The following is a 14,023-nucleotide window of genomic DNA, read 5'->3' as shown; positions in this document are numbered from 1 at the left end:
GGGGACACAGACACAGCACAGACAGGCATCCTGGTGACTGAGTTCCCGTGTCTAGTTTCATCAGAATTCTAGATTTCAGTATTTTCAAACTTCAACCCTTTTGAGGAAATGACCATATTTATGGGAGTTTACAAATTTCAAAAAAGCCCAGAATATTGATTCTCATATCAAAAGTCTCATGTAATATTCCCAGATCAACATACACAAACTTTCCTGAGAGTCTACAAGCAGGAATCTTCCCTAATATGCCTTCCAACTACCTTTCAACAGAAATTCCACCTTTAACAGAACTTGGTTAGTAAAAATGTAACACATTGTCAATTACCTGAGGAGTAGTAGGTTCCAGATCCTTAATTAAGTTATAAGCTTCCTGTACATCATCTGAAATATAAGAAATATGTAGCCATATTAGTCTGTATCCTAGCAAACAGTTGCCCCAAATGATAAGGTCCTTCAAATATTCATGAGAAGTATGATTTGCTTTTCTTGTCTCTTAACTCTCCATGAAGTTCAATGCTTAGTAGTAGATAACCAAATATCTGTAGGAAACCTGTATTAAGCCACGAAGCACTTAAGGGTTCAAGCTAAAAATAAAGAACAGGGAAGTATATGCTTATGGCATTGTAATTATATAAGAAAAACATCCATTTTATATGTGTGTGTGTATGTATATATATATATATATGTGTATATATATATATATATATATATATACACATAAAGTACATAGGAGTAAAATGACACGAAGGCTGGGATTCGCTTTAAAATATTTCACAACAAAACTGGAAGAAGGAGGATAAATTAAGAAAGACTGGCAATATCTACAAAACTATTGTATCTGGGGATATTATTTGGGTGTTCATACTATTAACTTGTTTTGTTTGTGTTTGAAAGTTCCTAGAATAAAAATTAGTTTATAAAATATATAAGGTGTTTCTTTAATTCTTGTCCAAAAGCTTATTTCTTTGCGCTGATGTACCAAATTAGAGAACTATTTGCAAGTTCACGGTCTCCTGTTAATAAACACTTCACATTTCCCTCAGTGAGGAATATGTTGCCTGGTTGGTTCCTACTGTGCACCTTAAAAGGCCCACACTTAGTCTGAGGCCCATGACTGAGTGCCAGCGCCTCTGCATGGGAGCTCCCACCCCACGTTCACAACTGTGAGACAACATGCTGCTTGGGCCTGTGCCTACAATTTATCCTTACTCAGGGCAACAAATACCATGCTCATTTTGCATCTTCATATTTTGCAGGAGCTGGGGGTACAAGGAAACAGAAAGACAGATAATTAGAGCAAATAAAAAAGTTAATGATGGGGAAGAAAAGACCCAAGGAACAGTAGATGGACTTTACACACAGAGGAACACACAACAAAGAAGAAATGAGGGAGGGAAAGGAAAAACAACAGAAAACCTGAAATAAAATGAATAGAGGACAAAGGGCAGAAAAATAAGAGGGAAAGAAAAAACCAGAATGGGCGAGAGATTGGAAGCAACAGAAGAGGAAAGAGGAGATGAAGAGAAAAGGCACAACAGATAAATATCAATAAGTTTGCTCTGTCCTGAGAACCTGCTGCAAATATATTTTTGGGTATTATGAAGTGATTTTAAAGGTTAAACAAGTAGTTCAGTTGGAGAGTAAATGTTCTAAAATATCTTACATAGGCAAGATCAAGACATATTTCTCTTACCTTGACGAAGATAGTAAATCACTAAGTTTAGCCTAGCTTCAGGAATGACATCAACCAGGGGAGGCAAAACTTGCAAAGCCCCTTCTCCTCCTCGGAAGACTACCTAAAGACAGAAAAGCCATTATTATGGCAGCAAATATGAGTACGTTTACTGGTGGAAATACACACGGACCTGACACAACAGTTACTCTTTGAAGGGAGGAATATATTTTTGAAGCTTTTTCTATACACACATGACCTTGACCTCATTAAAAAAAAAAAAAAAGGCATCCTAGGGACTTCTCTGGCAGTCCAGTGGTTAAGACTCTGTGCTTCAAATGTAGGGGCTATGGATTTGATCCTTGTTTGGGGCGCTAAGTCCCATGTGCTTCACAGCCAGGAAAAAAAAAAGTCATCCTAAATGTAAGAAATAGAATAAAGGCATGGCCCTATTGCATATATTTCCTTTTTGCCTCATAAGAACTATACGAAACTCTTAAAGTACCCAATAAGTAATGAAACTTCTTTCTAGACAGATATTCTACATTAAAAACTCCATGAAGGAATTTATGAAATCCTTCTGAGATTATTTCCTCATCTCTAAATGGCATTAGTAATGTCCACCTAATTAGTAATGGCATTAGTAATGTTCAGAGTTATCATAAGGATGAAATAAGTTAAAGTGGGCTACATGCATGGCATATCATACGTTATATTTTGTTTTATTAAAATATTAGTAAATATTCATTAACACCTACTATATGCCTGGTATTGTAATACCAGGGCTACACCAGGAAAAAGTCCTTCTCCTGTCTATGACTTATAGTATAGTTATGCTATACTATATGCTGCTGCTAAGTCGCTTCAGTCGTGTCCGACTCTGTGAGACCCCAGAGATGGCAGCCCACGAGGCTCCCCGTCCCTGGGATTCTCCAGGCAAGAACACTGGAGTGGCTTGCCATTTCCTTCTCCAATGCATGAAAGTGAAAAGTCAAAGTGAAGTCGCTCAGTCAGGTCTGACTCTTAGCGACCCCATGGACTGCAGCCTACCAGGCTCATCCATCTTTCTAGGCAAAAGTACTGGAGTGGGGTGCCATTGCCTTCTCCGATATTATACTATATAGTCCTGTCTGTATACTCAAATGAGGAGAGACCTTCAAAGAGCAAACTTAAGTATGTTGTCATATAATAATAAAAGCTACAGAGGACAGCTAAAACAAAAACACCATCCATGAAAGGACTGTTTACATGCTGTTTTGTACCCACAGCCTAGCACAGTATCTGACACATAGTAAATTATATCACAAATATACAGAAATCAAGGCAATCAGGCATAAACTACCTAATCTCTTCTTTCTATATCAAAATATCCATCTGGTCATTTTTTTTTTTTTTGGTTCTTTGTCTAAGATGCTCCCTTCCCTTGCCAAGATTAATTCCTACAATTGTCTTCTTTGATGTCATGATTTTAACTCCATTTGGATTTTGTTTCTGCATTAATATTCTATTTCATTAATCCTGGTCCCACTTCTCAACTTTAAATATGCACAAAGGTTTCTACTCTCTTGAAAAATCTTCACTTCACTTGGTGTCACTGTTCCCTCTGAACAGCATCGTACTTTTTCTCCTTTTTTCAATGCCACACTTGAAAAGTAAGTGGCTTGCTGTTTCAACTTCTTCTCTTCCTCTCCTTAACCTCCCAGAAAACTTGCTGCTGCTCTCTGCACACTAATAAACCCATTCTACAAGTCACAAATATCAACCCCTTTGACCAAATTCAATAGACTTTCCTCTCTTGTTGCTCCATGACATATCTGCAGTTTTGACACCGGTGGCCATAGCATGACAATAAAAGCACTAGTCACTAAATGCTGACTGTATGCTGTATGCTGCCTGAGGCACCTTATATATATTACCTCCTTTCATCTTCACAAGGAAATGAGGTAGGTGCTGTGATTTCCTCTATTCTACATAGAGAACACAGAGACTCATCAGTGTTTAGTGACTTACCCAAAGTTACAAAGCTAGTATATCGTGTACTTGATTTTGACATCAGGTCTGACTGCAAAAGCTGATGTCAGTAACAATTTATACTGCTTAATATTTTTTTCAGGTTTTGTCTTAAACTATAAAATTAATCTGTATTTACTAGAAAAAACTTACATATAGTATTACAACAGGCAAAAGGAAAATTACCATTCTCTCACTTTTCTTTTTAATCCCACCCTCCAAGTATAACTCCCATCACTAGCTAATATGCACCTTCCAGTTATATGTATATATAAAGGTTCTTTACTCTGGCTGTATATTATATCCACTTGGAAAACTTTTAAGAAAAGTATTGATAGTTGAACCTTAGCCCAACCATTCGATAAAAATCTCACACATTAATATTTTTAAAAATCCCCTGGGTGATTAAAATGTGTAGTTATAATGACATTACAACTTCCATGATGGCTTCTCTGGTGGCTCAGACAGTAAAGAATCCACTACAATGCAGGAGACCTGGGTTCAATCCCTGGATTGGGAAGATCCCCTGGAGGAAGGCATGGCAACTCAGTCCAGTATTCTTGCCTGGAGAAGCCTCATGGACAGAGAAGCCTGGCAGGCTACAGTCCATGGGGTCACAAAGAGTCGGACATGACTGAGCGACTAAGCACAGCACAACACAATGACATTACAGTCAGAAGCAACCTACGTGTCCATCAACAGATGAGATGAATGGACGAAGAAGATGTGGTCTGTATATACAATGGAATATTGCTCAGCCATAAAAAATAATGAAATTTTGCCATTTGCAACATGATGGACCTGGAGGGCATTATGCTAAGTGAAGTAAGTCGGACAGAGAGACAAATACTGCTTGATGTCACTTATATGTGGAATCTAAAAAAGATGCAACACATCTGTGAATAAAGCAGAAAAGAAGCAGACAGACTCACAGATATAGAGAACAAACTAGTGGTTACCAGTGGGGAGGGCAGTATGTGGGGGCTGGGGGAAGTACAGACTATTGGGTGTAAGATAGGAATAAAGATGTATTTGTACAACACAGAGCACATAGCTGATATTTTGTAATAACTGTAAATGGAGTATAACCTTTAAAAATTATATAAAAATTAGAAAAATTTTATAAAATGACTGTTGACCATTGAACAATGGTGATGGAGATTGTTTAAGGGCACTGACTCTCCACACAGTTGAAAATTCAAATGTGATTTACAGTCAGCCACCCACATGCAGGGTTCCTCCGTATACGAGGATTCAACCCACCTCAGATGGTATAATATTTACGACTGAGAAAAATCTGTGTATGAGTGGACCCATGCATTTCAAACCTGTGCTGCAGAAGGGGTTGTACATTATGTAGGTGTTTTCTCTTGCCTGCCTTTTTTAATTTTCTTATTCTCCTCTTTCAGCCCCTTAAATACAAACACTCTCTTGGAACCGTATTTCTCTTTTTTTTACCTTTTCTTCAGCTATCCCTACTCTTATGAAAACTCCTAAATCTTAATCTCTTAATCTTCCAGTCTTCATCTCTTTCCAAGTTTAATTTCCAGACTACTCTCTCTAACATCATATTCTCCACAAAAATTAATCTGGCTTTAATTTATAGACTAAATTAGAAGTGAAAAGGTTAGAGGCAGAAGCTCATAATGCAAAATAACCTCAGAAAACCCTGTGATGGAGGCCTGAGTTAGAGGAGGAATGGAATAAATAGAAGAATTAATAGGATTAAGCGGCTGAGTATCAGAAATAAAGGGGAAGAGAGAGTCTAAACCAGCTACGGTTTTCAGCATTGGTACTGGGAGACTTAGTGCTAATGAAGGTGCAGAGAAATCAGAAGGAAAAGGTGTAGTTATTACTACTGCCATATTCACACGAGGAATCTGAAACTCAACAATACTGAGTAATTTGCTCAGTGTCCCCAGGTGTCTGAGTTGAATACAGCTGCTCTGCACCCACTTTACTGCTGAGTCAATTGAATCCAACTTGAAACTTCATCTGAATCTTTTTTTTTTTTTTTAGCAACTATCCCCGTGCAAATTTTCTGTCCCAGTAAATTCAGTCTGCTCACATATGTCGTCTTCATTCATTCATCCATGTCCTTGCCACAAATGAACCCTTTAAATCCAAGTCATTCTTCAAAGACCAGCTCAAGTTTTACTTTCATCAGAAAGTAAAGGATTTTCACTTTCATCAGAAAGTAAAGGATATGTTCCTTTGTCTTTGCCAACAACATGAACACTTGGATCTCACTGCCTCACACTTCTTTCTAAACGTTAAGTATGTGTTACTGCCTTCCCAGTAAGGAAAGAACCTGGTATCTTAAACTCATTCTCTCTCCTCCACAAGAAGAAAGAGTTCACTTGGAGTAGAGAAATACTTGTCGAGATATCTCCCTTCATTCATCTTCCCAACCACTGTAATGTACCCAAAATAGGGTAGGCCTCAAATCATCAAGACTAGAAACTCTTATTCACCAGATTGTGCCTGATGAGCTCTTTAGCAAATTCAAAGGAAGAAGAAGCGTTGTCCATCAAGCTTTTGAGTTCTGCCTGAAATTAAAAAAAGGAAAGGCTTATGAAAATGACAAGTGTATAGTTCTTACATCACCTGTAAGAATTACAAAGTTTTATAGCTTATGAAGAATTTAACATGCTGCTTCCTTTGTTCTGCAGGGCTCTGAGAAATAATGTAATTATTATTCTCCTTATTTTACAGATGAGAACCTTGAGGCTTATAAACGTTAAACAACTGAACCTCTACGCAGCAAGTCTGAAACTGGTGAACCCAAGTCTGAAGACTCCTAGAGTTAGTCTTCGGAGAAGGCAATGGCACCCCACTCCAGTACTCTTGCCTGGAAAATCCCATGGATGGAGGAGCCTGGTAGGCTGTAGTCCATGGGGTCGCTACAAGTCAGACACGACTGAGCGTCTTCCCTTTCACTTTTCACTTTCATGCATTGGAGAAGGAAATGGCAACCCACTCCAGTGTTCTTGCCTGGAGAATCCCAGGAACGGGGGAGCCTTGTGGGCTTCCATCTATGGGGTCGCACAGAGTCGGACACAACTGAAGCGACTTAGCAGCAGCACAGTTAGTCTTTCCTTTTGGGTGATCAACTTTTAACAACTAAGGTTGGTTATTTTTCTTTATTTAACATTTTAAATTAATTAACTTATTTATTTATTACTTATTATTTTTTACTGCCCTAGGTCTTTACTGCTGCACGTGGGCTTTCTGTAGTTGTGGTGAGAGGGGGCTACTCTTCACTGAAGTGTATAGGCTTCTCTTGCAGAGCACGGGGTTGAGGCACTTGGGCTTCAGTAGTTGCAAGGCTTGGGCTCAGTAGTTCAGTAGTTGTGGTCAAGGGCTCTAGAGCTCAGGCTCAGTAGGTATGGCACACAGGCTTTAGTTGCTCAATGGCAGGCAGAATCTTTCTGGACCAGGGATTGAACTTGTGTCTCCTACATTAGCAGTTGGATTTTCAACTACTGTAACACCAGGGAAGTCCACTAAGGTTGATTCTTCAATCTGACCATTCCACCTGTGTCCTGAATTTTCCTATACTTTCTTCCTGCTGAATTGGCCTTTATTTACATGATGCAATTAATGTACCTTCTCCCCTCTATGTTACTATTTATCAGAACTATCAGATCTCTTTTGTTTTATCCTGTTTCTTTAACTTCCCCTAGAACAAATGGTCAGCCATTTCTACAGTGTCTTTAGTAATGTCTGAGGCTTATTTATCCACTCCCTCAGCTTTCTGCTATTCCCTCTTGCCAGTCTATAATTTTGACTAATTCTCACCTTCTTTTTCTACCTCCATCGTGGATACCTAAGATTTTCTGGATAAAATAATTAAATTCTTGACTGTTCTCACTAAGCACTACAAACTTGTTCTACCTGATATCATATGGGAATGCACACCTATTTAGCAACCTTTTACTAATCTCCTCTTGTCTACAGCAGGAATTCCAAAGTCTTGGGTAATATTAGGCTAGTTTATCAGTTTTCAAGCTTTTTGATCTCAAGATCTTTTTTAAACCTTAAAAATTACTAAGGATCCCAAAGAGTTTTTGTTTATGTGAGTTACAGCCATTCATATATATTGTATTAGAAATTAAAACAGAAATTTAAAGTATTCAATTAATCAAAAGTACTAATAAACTTACTACACATTAACACAAATAACATATTTTTCATTAAAAAAAAAAACCTGTATTTACCAATACATAAATTTAGTGACAAGAATGGTACTGTTATCTATTTTTGCAAGTCTCTTCAATGTCTGCCTTAACAGATGACAGCTTGATTGGCATATCTGTGCCTGTAATCAATCTATTTTGAAATCATGCTGTCCCTGGAAAACTTCATTGCACACTCAAAAGTGAATGAAAGTGAAAAGACAAAATCTTTTAGTATTATGAGGCTAGCTTTGATTTTTGGCTAGCCAGGATGAAAGGTGAGGCAAGTGAGATGCACAGGGCACAAAATTCAAAGCAGTGCTCACTGCACATGAAAAGATGCTCAACATCATTCCAGCTGTCAGGAAAATACAAATCAAGATTACAGTGAGATTCCACTCCACATCCCCGGGGATGGCTAGAATAAAAAAGACAGATAATAACAACTGTTGGTAAGGATGTAGAAACATTGAAACTCGAAACTCTTACACACATTGCTAGTGGGAGTGGAAACTGGTGCAGCCACTTTGGAAAATAGTCTGAAAGTTCCTCAATTAAATATAGCTACTATATGACCCAGGATTTCCATTTCTAGGTATATGCCCAAGATAAATGAAACTTATACAAAACGTGCCCCAAAACATGTATATACCTGTTTACAGCAGCATTATCATAATAGGAAGCATGTGGAAACAATCGAAATATCCATCTCTGACAATTGGAAAAATACAATGTGGTATATCCACACAATGGAATATTATTTGGTGATAAAAATGTATGAAGTACTGAAACATGCTATAACAAGATGAACTTCATAGACATTAAGCTAAAGTAAAACAGGCCAATCATAGAAGATGATATATTATTAAAATATGACTCCTTTTTAGAGGAAATATCCAAAACACACAAATCTATAGAAACAGAAAGTGGATTAGTAGCTGTTTGGGGTTGGCGGGATGGCAGTTGATAGCTATAGATTATGGAGTTTCTCTGTGAAGTAATGGAAATGCTTTAGAATTGACTGTGGTGGGAATTCCCTGGCAGTCCAGTGGTTAGGACTCAGCACTTTCACTGCCAAGGGTGTGGGATCAATCCCTGGTTAGGGAAGTTAGATCCTGCAAGCTGCAGGGGGGGCGGGGGGGAAGTGTTTAAAAATAAATAAATAAGTGAGTAAAATTGACTGTGGTGAAGATTAAACACAGTGGTGAATACACTAAACCCCACAGAATTGTATATTTCAAAAGGGGGCGGGGGGAAGTGTTTAAAAATAAATAAATAAGTGAGTAAAATTGACTGTGGTGAAGATTAAACACAGTGGTGAATACACTAAACCCCACAGAATTGTATATTTCAAAAGGGTGACTCCATGGTACGTTAGTTATACCTCAATAAAGCTGTTAAAACACTGAGGTATAAATAGAAGACGTAGGTCATCTTATTTTAGAGTTAAAATGTCAAAAATATACAAGCAACTCCTACAGCTCAACTCCAGAAAAATAAATGACCCAATCAAAAAATGGGCCAAAGAACTAAACATACATTTCTCCAAAGAAGACATACAGAGGGCTAACAAACACATGAAAAGACGCTCAACATCACTCATTATCAGAGAAATGCAAATCAAAACCACTATGAGGTACCATTTCACGCCAGTCAGAATGGCTGCGATCCAAAAGTCTACAAGCAATAAACGCTGGAGAGGGTGTGGAGAAAAGGGAACCCTCTTACACTGTTGGTGGGAATGCAAACTAGTACAGCCACTATGGAGAACAGTGTGGAGATTCCTTAAAAAACTGGAAATAGAACTGCCTTATGATCCAGCAATCCCACTGCTGGGCATACACACTGAGGAAACAAGAAGGGAAAGAGACACATGTACCCCAATGTTCATCACAGCACTGTTTATAATAGCCAGGACATGGAAGCAACCTAGATGTCCATCAGCAGATGAATGGATAAGAAAGCTATGGTACATATACACAATGGAGTATTACTCAGCCATTAAAAAGAACACATTTGAATCAGTTCTAATGAGATGGATAAAACTGGAACGTATTATACAGAGTGAAGTAAGCCAGAAAGAAAAACACCAATACAGTATACTAACACATATATATGGAATTTAGAAAGATGGTAACAATAACCCTGTGTACGAGACAGCAAAAGAGACACCGATGTATAGATCAGTCTTATGGACTCTGTGGGAGAGGGAGAGGGTGGGGAGATTTGGGAGAATAGCATTGAAACATGTATAATATCATGTATGAAACGAGTCGCCAGTCCAGGTTCGATGCACGGTACTCGATGCTTGGGGCTGGTGCACTGGGACGACCCAGAGGGAGGGTAGGGGAGGGAGGAGGGAGGAGGGTTCAGGATGGGGAACGCGGGTATACCTGTGGCGGATTCGTTTCAATGTTTGGCAAAACTAATACAATATTGTAAAGTTTAAAAATAAAATAAAAGTTAAAAAAAAAAAAAGTACAAAAACATGATAGAAATCATGTAAGAAATATTCCTCATGATATACATGCTTTCACATTCAAATTTTCTGTGTCCTATATTTAAAATGAAAATCCCTTATGATTATACAGTGGAGATGACAACTAGGTTCAAGGGATTAGATCTGGTAGACAGTGTCTGAAGAACAATGGACGGAGGCTTATACATTGTACAGGAGGCAGTGACCAAAACCATCTCAAAGAAGAAGAGACGCAAGAAGGCAAAGTGGTTGTCTGAGGAGACTTTACAAATACCTGAGAAAAGAAGACAAGCAAAAGGCAACGGAGAAAGGGAAAGATATACCCAACTGAATGCAGACCTCCAGAAAATAGCAAGAAGAGATAAGAAAGCCTTCTTTAGTGAATAAAGAGGAAAACAACAGAATGAAAAAGACTAGAGATCTCTTCAAACAAACTGGAGATAACAGGGGAGCATTTCATGCAAAGATGGGCACAATAAAGGACAGAAATGGCAAGGAATCACAGAAGTAGAAGGAATTAAGAGGACGTGGCAAGAACACATAGAAGAACTGAACAAGAAAGGTCTTAATGACCCAGATAACTACAGTGGTGTACTCATTCACCTAGAGCCAGACATCTTGGAGTGCGAAGTTAAGTGGGCCTAAGGAAGCATTACGATGAACAAAGCTAGTGGAGGTGATGGAATTCCAGCTGAGCTATTTCAGATCCTAAAAGAAGATGCTGTTAAAGTGTTGCACTCAGTGTGGTAGCAAATTTGGAAAACTCAGTAGTGGCCACAGGACTGGAAAAGGTCAGTTTTCATTCCAATCCCAAAGAAAGGCAATGCCAAACAATGTTCGAATTACCATACCATTGCACTCATTTCACATGCTAGCAAGACTATGCTCACAATCCTTCAAGCTAGGCTTCAGCAGCAGATGAACTGAGAACTTCCATATGTTCAAGCTGGATTTAGAAAAGGCAGAGGAACCAGAGATCAAATTGCCAATATACGCTTGATCATAGAAAAAAGCAAGAGAATTCCAAAAAAAATCTACTTCTGCTTCATTGCTAAAGCCTTTGGCTATGTGTATCACAACAAACTATGTAAAATTCTTAAAGAGATGGGAATATCAGACCACCTTAACCTGCCTCCTGAGAAACCTGTATGCAGGACAAGAAGCAACAGTTACAACTGGACATGGAACAATGGACTAGTTCAAAATTGGGAAAGGAGTATGTCAAGGCTGTATATTGTCACCCTGCTTATTTAACTTATACGCAGAGTACATCATGTGAAATGCTGGGCTAGATGAAGCATAAGCTGGAATCAAGATTGCCAGGAGAAGTAGCAATAACCTCAGATATGCAGATGATATCACTTTAATAGCAGAAAGCAAAGGGGAACTACAGAGCCTCTTGATGAAGGTGAAAGAGGAAGGTGAAAAAGCTGGCTTAAAATTCAGCATTCAAAAAATGAAGATATGGTATCTGGTCCCATCATTTCATGGCAGATAGATGGGGAAAAGTGGAAACAGTGACAGATTTTATTTTCTTGGGCTCCAAAATCACTGTGGACGGTGACTGCAGCCACCAAATTAAAAGATGCTTGCTCCTTGGAAGAAAAGCTATGACAAACCTAAACGGAGTATTAAAAAGCAGAAATATCACTTTGCCGATAAAGGTTTGCATAGTCAAAGCTATGGTTTTTCCAATAGTCATATACAGATGTGAGAGTTGGACCGTAAAGAAGGCTGAGCATCGAAAAATTGATGCTTTCGAACTGTGGAGCAGGAGATGAATCTTGAGAGCACTTGGACAGCAAGGAGATCAAACCAGTCAATCCTAAAGGAAATTAACCATGAATATTCATTGGAAGGACTGATGCGGAAGCTCAAATTCTTTGGCCAGCCAATGTGAAGAGCTGACTCTTTGGAAAAGACCCTGATGCTGGAAAAGTCTGAGAACAAGAGGAGAAGGGGGCAACAGAGATGAGATGGTTGGATGGCATCAATGACTCATGGACATGAGTTGGAGCAAGCTCTAGGAGTTGGTGATAAACAGAGAAGCCTGGAGTACTGCAATTCATGGAGTCCCAAAGAGTCAGATAGGACTTAATGACTCAACAACAGCAACAATAATATTTAAAACATGTATTAGGGTTTTGTCTTTTCAATCTAACTTGTCAATCTTTGTCATTAATTGAGAAACAAAATCTTGTAGATATAATTACAGATAATTTGGATTTGTAAAAGGCAAAACAATAGGCTTTTAGAATATCAGAGAACAACATTTGGGCTAGGAAATATTTTTTTAAACAAAATACGAAAAGCACTAAACATAAAGAAAAAGATAAATCTGACTATGTTTCAGCCTATAAAATCTTTGATAATTGCTCAGTTCACTATCTACTATGTATATAAAGTTAAAGACTTTATATACATCACAAAAACCTACAATAATTCAGTACTGTTATTTTGCATACTTTGTACTGAACCACATAGCTAGTAACCTAAGATTGGAATTTGGATAAAATTTCTTTATCCTCTGAAACTATTCCTTCCTTTCACAAGCATCCTATACTCACTGCTTCTGTTTCTTCATCATCTACTTGTCTTTCTTTTGCCATATCCCTCAGGACATTTCTCAGTCCAGGAGGTTACTCATTCACTCCTTATCTCCTTGACATCTAGCTTCAACACTCAATAATAATGATACCCTAATCAGCATAGGAAATACCAGTTATGAAATCCAATGGCCTTTTCTTAATCTTCATCTTTATTGACCTGTTTTGAATGTCCTCCTGTTTTTAAACATGACTCGCCCTTAATCTGTTAGTCATATTTTAAATTTCTCATTCAACCATTACTTCATTGGCATCAACTTTGTATATACATTGTGCCAGGTCTTGGGATATAAATGTCACAAGGCTCAACCCTCAATAAGCTTATCTAGATTAAAGATAATTAAAGCAGGTTCATGAGGCCTTGCTCCAGTAGGACTCACCACCATCTGGACCCTAAGGGCCCCCATGCAGCTCAGTGCCACGGCTCTGTGCTACCCCATGACCGCGGGCATCAGCAAGGCCTACAGGATGAATAAGAACGTGAGCCAACAGAGCTATAGCCACTGTTCCTGTGGGCACCTCACCAAGAACAAGCCTCATGATCTGAGAGGTCTGCAGCTTCACCCTTTAGGAGTGGCAAGCTGTGGAGCTGCTCAAGGTCTCTGAGAACAGAGCCTCAAGTTCATCAAGAAAAGGGTGGGGACACACATCCATGCCAAGAAGAAGGGAGAGGAGCTGAGTAATGTCCTGGTAATCACGAGGAGAGTCGCAGCCAAGGACAGAGCTCCTTCCTCTCTGTGAATAATAAAACTTGTTCAGAAAAAAAAGGTAATTAGGCAACTATCAAACAGTAAGCATGATTTTATATATAGATATAGAATCATATATAATAGCCATATTATTACCAATTATCTGTTGGTAAGATATAATAACCATATTGTTTGATATATATATAAATCATGCTTGTTATTTGGTAGCTGTATTATTACATGTGTATGTGTGTATACATATATATGTTATATATATATAAGTTTAGAGCAGAGAAGAAGAATGCACACCTAAATTTGCATTAAATTTTAGTGGTTAAGTCTATGGGCTTTATTTTTTGTTTTGTTTCTTTTTTTTAATTTATTTTTTA

General features: G+C 38.3%; 1 protein-coding gene across 2 annotated transcripts in view; it reads right to left on the bottom strand.

The window, feature by feature from the left end:
• Window positions 1-14,023, bottom strand: part of IFT56 (intraflagellar transport 56) — a 42,288-nt gene that overhangs the window by 14,820 nt on the left and 13,445 nt on the right. The window contains exons 8-10 of one of the 2 annotated variants that reach the window (XM_061414857.1): window positions 6,157-6,231; window positions 1,694-1,796; window positions 326-381 (exon numbers count right to left, since the gene is read on the bottom strand). In XM_061414857.1, coding sequence (XP_061270841.1) covers window positions 326-381; window positions 1,694-1,796; window positions 6,157-6,231 — 234 coding nt within the window. The remainder of the gene's footprint in view (window positions 1-325; window positions 382-1,693; window positions 1,797-6,156; window positions 6,232-14,023) is intronic. The other variant, XM_061414859.1, reaches the window with a different exon arrangement.

This window comes from Bos javanicus, chromosome 4, assembly GCF_032452875.1.
Source record: "Bos javanicus breed banteng chromosome 4, ARS-OSU_banteng_1.0, whole genome shotgun sequence".
NCBI classification, from domain to species: Eukaryota; Metazoa; Chordata; class Mammalia; order Artiodactyla; family Bovidae; genus Bos; species Bos javanicus.
The sequence above is the reverse complement of the archived record's forward strand: the minus strand, read 5'-3'. Positions and strand labels throughout refer to the sequence as shown.